Below are 9,223 nucleotides of genomic sequence, written 5' to 3'. Positions count from 1 at the left end.
TTTGCCTACCTCAGTTATATACAGGATGAACCTCTCTAGTCCAGCACCCTCAATTCTAGTCCTGAACGAGAGAATTTTCCATCAGTATGACCAGTGCTTTTTACAGCCACAGGTAATGGATTACTGGCACCTTTTTCTCTTGCAAAAAAAGCACAATATGACCAACACTTCCATGGCTTACTGGGCTCTGAGAAGACATGTAGGGGTCAATTAAGGTGCGTCTACACAGCAGGGCTTCAGTCAGAGTAAGCTGCACAAATTGAGCTACGTCAACTGCATTGTTTATTTTGAAATAGCTTCTTTCAAAATTAGGACCATCCACTTATTTCGAAATAGAGCATTCTTCTTCTGACTTCCCTTCAGCTACGTCTAGACTGCAGAGTTCAATCGGAAAAATTGCATCGCTTTTTCCAATTTACTTTCGAAAGAGTCTGTTCTGACATTTGGTGCATCTACACAGCACCAAATTTCAGAACAAAAGAGTTCTTTGGACACATTCCTTCTGCCTCGTAGAACAAGGTTTACAGGGATAGTGGAAGAGCGTGTCTGCTTTTTCAATTTTTTTTCTGAGAAGTGCACACATTCCTTGAGGCATTGTTTTTCCGTGATACCTCCAGGATCCTGGAAAAGCAATGCAGTCGAGACGTAGCCTTACTCCTCGTACAATGAGGGTTACAGGAGTTGGAGTCAGAAATCCTCCAGCTTGAAAGTATTTTGACATAAATCAACTGCCTGCTGTGTAGATACGGACTGTTACTTTGAAATAATACTAGTTATTCACCTCAAAAAAGATATTTTGGCCTTGGAAAGGGTTCAGAAAAGGGCAACTAAAATGATTAGGGGTTTGGAACGGGTCCCATATGAGGAGAGGCTAAAGAGACTGGGACTTTTCAGTTTAGAAAAGAGGAGACTGAGGGGGGATATGATAGAGGTCTATAAAATCATGAGTGGTGTGGAGAGGGCTGATAAAGAAAAGTTATTTATTAGTTCCCATAATAGAAGAACTAGAGGACACCAAATGAAATTAATGGGTAGCAGGTTTAAAACTAACAAAAGGAAGTTCTTCTTCACACAGTGTGTTGTCAACCTGTGGAACTCCTTGCCAGAGGAGGCGGTGAAGGCTAGGACTATAATAGAGTTTAAAGAGAAGCTAGATAATTTCATGGAGGTTAGGTCCATAAAAGGCTATTAGCCAGGGGATAAAATGGTGTCCTTGGCCTCTGTTTGTCAGAGGCTGGAGAGGGATGGCAGGAGACAAATCGCTTGATCATTGTCTTCGGTCCACCCTCTCTGGGGTACCTGGTGCTGGCCACTGTCGGCAGACAGGATACTGGGCTAGATGGACCTTTGGTCTGACCCAGTACGGCCGTTCTTATGTTCTTAAAATAATGTTGCCCTGTAAATGTACCCCTAGAGCTAAGAACAGAACAGAACACGGTCAGCCAGGACTGGTGGCTGTAAATAAACATCATCAGACCACGGGGAAATATGAAAAAGGACATGAAGCCAACTAATATCATGCCGGACCGCGGATCTTGTCAGACCAGAAAGTGCTGGATTAGAAAAGTTCAACCTGTATTGTAAGTTTCTGAATGTACCGTGTTAGTCAACAAGAACTTACTTTTAATGCAAATTTTAAACTATTTCATTAGCATGTTGCTGACGATGATAAAATCACATCTCAAAAAAATTATCACTACTCCCGTCCTGTGGTTGCCATTGGGCTACTGTTCTCTTAAAAGTCTGCCTTAATAAGGAATTAATATAACTGAATGCAGTTTCTATTCATTCTATTTAATTTTATGTAACTATACGGGGCTTTCTGTTCAATGAAATAGTCTCGATTTCTCGGGCTCCTTCACAAGGCCCAACTAGAATGAAATCAATATTTTGCCAGTCTCACAAACCTCTTGGTTCATCTACAATGATTTAGGGTACGAGTCTCTTCTCTCTTAAAAGAACATAAGTCACAAATAAACACCGATACTATAAACAACGAGGAGTTTTGTAGCACTGTAAAGGCAAATAGATTGGACTAACAAAAACGATGAAAGGTCTAGAAAACATGAGCTAGGAGGGAAGGCTGAAAGAACTGGGCTTGTTTAGTTTGGAAAAGAGAAGACTGAGAGGGGACATGATAGCAGCTTTCAAGTATCTAATACGTGTTACAAAGAGAAGGGAGAGAAATTGTTCTCCTGGCCTGTGAGGATAGGACAAGAAGCAATGGGCTTAAATTGCAGCAAGGGAGTTATAGACTGGATATTAGGATGTTTTTTCCTAACTGTCAAGGTGGTGAAACACTGGAATAAATTTCTGAGGGAGGCTGTGGAATCTCCATCACTGGAGATATTTAACAGCAGGTTAGAGAGACATCTATTAGGGATGATCTAGACAGTGCCTGGTCCTGCCATGAGGGCAGGGAACTGGACTTGATGACCTCTCAAGGTCCCTTCCAGTTCTAGCGTTCTATGATTGTATGATTTATTGGAGCTTGACCTTTTGTGGGTCCTTCGTCATATGCATGGCATGAAAAACTTATGTCCAAATAAATCTGTTAGTCTTTAAGGTGCAATAGGACTCCTCATTTTTTTTGCCGATACAGACTTACATGGCCACCCCTCTGAGACTGAGACCACCATTTTCCCAGCATAACTCATGGAAATCAACGCAGTTATGCCCATGAAAAATAGGAGTAAAACTTTGCTATTTCTCTTCTATCAACTGACAGCATTCTGTTTTCTTTTCCTTTCTTTTCTATTCTAATCAAAATGATATCTCAGAATCGGCACATTGCTATGTAAAATGTATTGATTGCACCCAATTGGCATTTTCCGATGGAAAATTAGTGCGCTGGAATGTTTTGAAATGGTTCAACAATTCGCAGCACTAGAGTTCCTCCTGGTGTTCCACTGAAGGGTGTCTGAAGTTGGGGTTTGAGACGAAAATGGACCCCATTTCAGTTCAAGACACCGGAGGGATTTCACAAAACTCATCTAGATGCATCTCGTTTAGAAGACCCCAACGGAAATAAACGTAAGTCTTGGCAAATCAAGAAAGGTCTCACCTGCTCCGTAGCCCACGTTCATCTCCGTTCGATGATGGCCAAAGAATTCAGTCACTCATGGTACAGGAATATTTAACAGCTTCTTTAGAATCACAAAGGGCCTGGTTTTTTTCTTTCTCTCCCAGGACCCATTATATGAAGACGTAACATAATTATTACGGGAATATTCTTTCTCCTCTTGAAATCAGCGGCAAACATCTAATGATCTCAATAGTGTAGAATGTTGGCATTGAATGTTTTGCATCTATGGGACAAATAACCAGCTAGCCCTAAGCTCCTAAATCCCATGGGCACATTTCCAAATTCCACATCTTGTAACTAAGCAAAGACTTGAAGGGTTGGTCTATATGCAAGATGCCACCAGCAAATTGCCGCTGAGGTGCATAGAGTTTCCAACCAAGGAAAGGCCATAAATGTCCCATTATACCCCAGTTACAGGACCAAGCTAATGTTGCTTTCAAGAAATGGCAACTTCACACGGGCAAAGGGGAGATTCTTAAAAACACGAAAGTTGTTCCTTCATCGACAGATGGGCCATTATTTTCAAGGCAAAGAGGATAGGCAGAACCTGCTCCTAATTGACCTGGGGTAAAATTGTCTAAAAAAAATCTAATCTAAATCATTTCCCACAACTCTAAGGGTGCGTCTACATAGCAAAGTTATTTCGGAATAACGGCCATTATTCCAAAATAATGATGCGAGCGTCTACGTAGCAAATCCGTTATTTCAAAATAATTTCAAAATAACGGATGGCTTCTTCCGACTTCTGTAAAAACATTCTACGAGGAATAACGCCTCTTCTGCAATAGCTATTTCAAAATAAGGCGTGTGTAGACACTCCACTGCTGCGATTTCGAAATAGCCCCTCCCCAGGGCATTCTAAGTTATTCCCCCTGGGGCTGTAAATCGAGAGAGCACATCTACATTAGGGAAGCCGGACTCAGATTCATTTGGAGGTTTCCCTGCAGTGTAGACATGCTATTTCAAAATAAGGTATTTTGGAATAACTATTCTGCAGTAGCTTGTTCCGAAAAAACCGTGCAGTGTAGATGTAGCCTAAGTGACTTACGAGCTCAAGTCACATTCAAGTAGGCCCATGTTTCCCAAGGTAAGAACATTCCTAATTCCCATTGGCTTGGCTGAGAGTTGGGTACTGACGGTGTGTCTACAATGCACTGCAACTGGAAGTTGCGTAGCTTCTTATGATGCAATTTTGAAATAGCTTATTTTGTCATAGGGCGCTGTCTGCACAGTGCCAAATTTCAAAGTGAAACACTGTTCTGAAATGTCCCTTACTCCTCGAGGAATGAGGTTTATAGGAATATCGGAGTATTAAGCACGAAATAATAACCTTACTGTGAAGATGTGGGATAGCTATTTTGGGATACTCTGGTACTTTGGGATAATCCTGAAATAGCGTTGCAGTCTAGATGTACCCTGAATGACCAGAATACCTTTGACTTTCTGGCCTTTAAGACAAGTCAACGGGAACATGGAAATGTTACCCCCAGACCCATATTCTGTGGAAGATTTAGATCGACCAAGAGAGTTTGGTGACTACGGGCATGTCTACGCTGCATTTCAAAATAACAAGGGGTGTGTTTACAGAGCACCCTAAACTCGAAATAAAATATGCAATCTGCCTATCTTATCTCGAATCGATTTGGAAATAGCTTATTTTGAAATTTGGCACGTCTACACAGCACCAAATTTTGAAATAATGTGCTGTTTCGAGCCATCCCTTATCCCTCGTGCCACGAGGTTTACCGGGATGGTGAAATAGCCCACCTGTTATTTTGAAAAAAAATATTTTGAATCAGTGGGCGGCCTGTGTCAACATGGGGTAGCTAGTGTAGACATGGGGTAGCTAGTTCGGGATACCTCCGCTATCTTGAAATAGCCATGCAGTGGAAACATATCCTAACTGCCCCTTTAGGTGCCCAAATCCCAGAGTTAGCTAACACTGGTATTCTCCGAAAGCTGTATGCACTTCCATTTCCTGGGGTCCCCATTGCCTTAATGCCTACTCATGAGGCTCTGTGCATGAACACTGAGGCCTCTTGTAGCATCCAGATGAATAGATTTCAAGACCAGGAGGGCCCATTGTGATCTTGTAGACTTACCACCTGTATGACACTTTCCACGGAATGTCCCCAAAATAATTCTTAGAACAGATATTTTTTTGGGGGGAAGGGGAGGAACATCCAATCCTGATTTTAAAATAGTAAGAGAGGCAAAATCGGCATTGACCCTTGGTTAATTTTTCCAGTGAGTAATTAATCCTGCTGCCAAACAGGTAAGTCTTGGTTTCCGGTCTGAAAGTCTTATTTCAACTTCCAGTCGTTGGATCTTGTGAGACCTTTTTCTTCTGGTTGGAAGCTTCCATCATTATGTTTCCATCATTAAGTTTGCAGATGATACCAAGCTGGGAGGGGTGGCAAATGCTTTGGAGGATAAGGTCATAATTCAAAATGATCTGGACAAACTAGAGAAATGGTGAGAGGTAAATAGGCTGAAGTTCAATAAAGACAAATGCAAAGTGCTCCACTTAGGAAGGAACAATCCATGTCTCTCACACAGAATGGGAAGCGACTGTCTAGGAAGCAGTCCCAGAAAGGGATCTTGGCGTCATAGTGGACCACAACCTAAATATGACTCAACAGTGTGACACTGTTGTGAGCAACACACGAGAAGTCATTCTTCCACTCTACTCTGTGCTGATTAGGACTCACCTGGAGGATTATTTCCAGTTCTGGGCACCACATTTCAAGAAAGATGTGGAGAAACTGGAGAAGTCTAGAGGAGAACCACAAGAATGATTCAATGTCTAAAGAACATGAGCTATGAGGGAAGACTGAAAGAACTGGGCTTGTTTAGTTTGGAAAGGAGAAGACTGAGAGGGGACATGAGAGCGGCTTTCTTTGCAACAGCATCCCACTGCTGACTCATATTCAACTTGTGGTCCACTATGACCCCTAGATCCCTTTCTGCCGTACTCCTTCCTAGACAGTCGCTTCCCATTCTGTGTGTGCGAAACTGATTGTTCCTTCGTAAGTGGAGCACCTTGCATTTGTCTTTATTAAACTTCATCCTATTTACCTCAGACCATTTCTCCAATTTGTCCAGGTCATTTTGAATGACGACCCTATCCTCCAGATTAGTCGCAACCCCTGCCATGAGGGAAGGAGACAGGACTTGATGACCTCTCAAGGTCGTTTCCAATTCTAGTGTTCCGTAATTCTATGATTCAATGATTTATTTCAGAAACTTCCTTCTGATTTCACTAAAAGCAACCCTGGATTTCCCCGAGGAGCATCATGCCAAGAATGCAAATGCCCTTTTTGACCTCAGGGGCCCAATGGAAATATCTTTACCCCAAACCAATTTTTGTCAGTAGTTTTGGGAGTAAAAGATCACATCAGCAATTCTCAACACTTCTGTTTGAAATAAGGGAGACATCTTTTTTTAATTAAATCCCGACATCCTTGAATTACAGAGTAAGAGCTGCTCAAATCCTGAGAGAAGTTTAAAGTTTTCATTTCCCTTTCTTTATTTTAACTACATGAATTGTCTTTGAATGCCAGAAGGGGATTTTAAAGGAATACATTAAATCATATTTCCTCCTTTGTTTCATCAGCTGTGAAAATATTAATAAAAAATTCTTGGACACACAATACCTCAGGACAGGTCGATCAGCTGTACATTTAAGAACTCCTGGTGAAGCTCGGAAAACATTAAGTTTCGTTTGAGGTGTAAAGTCGTCTTTGAGCTACACATTCCAAACCAGCTGTAGGGAAATGCTTTGTGGGTAAGTCTACCCACGGGTATCCCGTAATAACTGGAGGTATCCCAAAATAGCTATCCCGCGTCCAAAGAACACATCTTCTATTTTGAAATTATTTTCAAAATAACAGACATACTATTTCGGCAGCCCGGTAAAACCTCATTCCACAAGGAATATGGGTTGGCTTGAAATAGATGCCCCAAATTTTGAAATGGCCTTTTTCAAAAGAAAATCAAAATAAGATATGCAATTGGTGTAACGCACATTGTGTACCTTATTTTGATTTTAGAGAGCAGTCTAGTTGTACCCGGTGTGCTAACTGAATAGCTTCATCCCTGTTTTCCTTAAGGCATCTTTCACCTCCCTGTTTCTGAGGCTGTAGACAATGGGGTTCAGGATTGGAGTCACCACGGAGTAGAAGAGAGAAAGCAACTTGTTGACATCTGGGGAGAAGCTGGCCTTGGGACGCAGGTACATGACCATGGCCATCCCGTAGAACAAGGTCACCACGATGAGGTGTGAGGAGCAGGTGGAGAAGGCCCGGCGCCGGCCCGTGGTGGACCGAATCTTCAGGATGGTGGAGATGATGTAGAGGTAGGACACCAGGATCAGCAGCAATGGCAGCAGGAGGATGATAGCTGCTCCCACCACAATCTGAATCTCATTCCAGTAGGTGTCGCCACACACCAGCCGCAACAGCGGCTGGATCTCACAGAAGAAGTGGTCGATCACGTTGGAGCTGCAGAAAGGGAGGGTAAAGACGAAGATGGTGTGCTCCAGAGCCACCAGAGTGCCGCACACCCACGAGCCTCCCGACAGCTGAAGGCAAACCCTTTTGTTCATGATGGTCGTGTAGCGCAGAGGGTTGCAGATGGCGCAGTAGCGGTCGTAGGCCATCGACACCAGGAGGAAGCACTCGGATCCAGCGAAGAACAGAAAGAAAGCCAGCTGTAGGGCACAACCCAGAAAGGAGATGGTTCTGCGCGTGGAGAGGAGGTCGGCCAGCACTTTGGGCAGGGTGACGGAGGTGTAGCACATCTCCAGGAAGGACAGGTTCCCGAGGAAAAAATACATGGGGGTGTGGAGGGCTGGGTCAACGCTGATGGCGACGAGAAGGAGGAGGTTGCCCAGCACAGTCATGATGTAGAGGCATAAAAAGACCACAAACAAAATGAGATTCCCATCGCGGTGGCTGGAGAAGCCCAAGATGATGAACTCAGTCACGGAGGTCTTGTTCCTCATTCTCTCCCACAGCACCTTGTACATGGAGAAACAGAAAGGAAAACTGTACGTTGGTTGGGCACAATGAATTAAACCTAACTAGCTATCCCATACACCTCCTCTCTCTCTCTCTCTCTCTCTCTCTCTCAATCTGTCTATCCCCATCCATCCATCCATCCATCCATCCATCCAAAAACTGTACATTGGTTGGGTACAATGAATTAAATCTAACTAGCTATCCCATACACCTCCTCTCTCTCTCTCTCTCTCTCTCTCTCTCAATCTGTCTATCCCCATCCATCCATCCATCCATCCATCCATCCATCCAAAAACTGCATTGGTTGGGTACAGTGAATTAAATCGAGCTAGCTATCCCATACACCTCCTCTCTCTCTCTCTCTCTCTCTCTCAATCTGTCTATCCTCATAAACCTCATCTATCTATAGGAAAGGAAAACTGTGCATTGGTTGGGTACAGTGAATTAAATCAAGATAGCTATCCCATACACCTCGTCTCCCTCTCTCTCTCTCTCTCTCTCTATCCTCATAAACCTAGTCTGTCTATCTATCTGCCTGTCTGTCTGTCTGTCTGTCTGATATGAATCAGGATTGACACCATTTTGGATCTAATGTCTTGTCACAGCCCTCTAAATCTGGAGTAACTTTCCTGAATTCAATGTTTTTCTACCTTCTCTCAGGATCCCTGCTTTTATATTGGTGTGTGTAAATAAACTCAGTGGAAATACATCCATTCTGTGCGAGCATCAAAGGCGCATATATTTGGATCAATGCTATTATAATTACATAAAGCGTAATCACATAATTACATGAAACAGAGGTTCAACTGGACCTGGTGGAGTTTTTACTTACCCTGGTGGAATTTGTGAGAATCTGCATTCGAGTCTCTCATAGGTCAGTGTCGCCATTTATCTCATTTTCTTCGGGTGTGGGGCACAATCAAGGAAGTTAGGCTGAGACACCTCAACCAAGACCATGGATTGGTTTATCCTAATTCTATTGTGTAGACATTCCACCTCTCTACATGAGAAACACATGTTTGGTGTATGTTATTCAGAGTGCTATGCAGATGGCTTCCTTCTTTTCTCTTCTCTACAAGACCGACAATAGGCCATTGACTTCAGTGCCTGTATCCCT

At 43.0% G+C, this 9,223-nt stretch overlaps 1 protein-coding gene across 1 annotated transcript; it reads right to left on the bottom strand.

Annotated features, from left to right (window-relative positions):
* Positions 1-7,163: 7,163 nt before the first annotated feature.
* On the bottom strand, positions 7,164-8,090 carry LOC102456727 (olfactory receptor 10C1-like). Its single transcript, XM_025187345.3, has one exon. The coding sequence runs from the start codon at positions 8,088-8,090 to the stop codon at positions 7,164-7,166; it is 927 nt and encodes a 308-aa protein (XP_025043130.3).
* Between the last annotated feature and the right edge of the window lie 1,133 nt (positions 8,091-9,223).

This window comes from Pelodiscus sinensis, chromosome 30 (genome assembly GCF_052426305.1).
Source record: "Pelodiscus sinensis isolate ZL-2025 chromosome 30, ASM5242630v1, whole genome shotgun sequence".
NCBI classification, from domain to species: domain Eukaryota; kingdom Metazoa; phylum Chordata; order Testudines; family Trionychidae; genus Pelodiscus; species Pelodiscus sinensis.
This window is presented reverse-complemented; position numbering and strand designations above follow the sequence as displayed.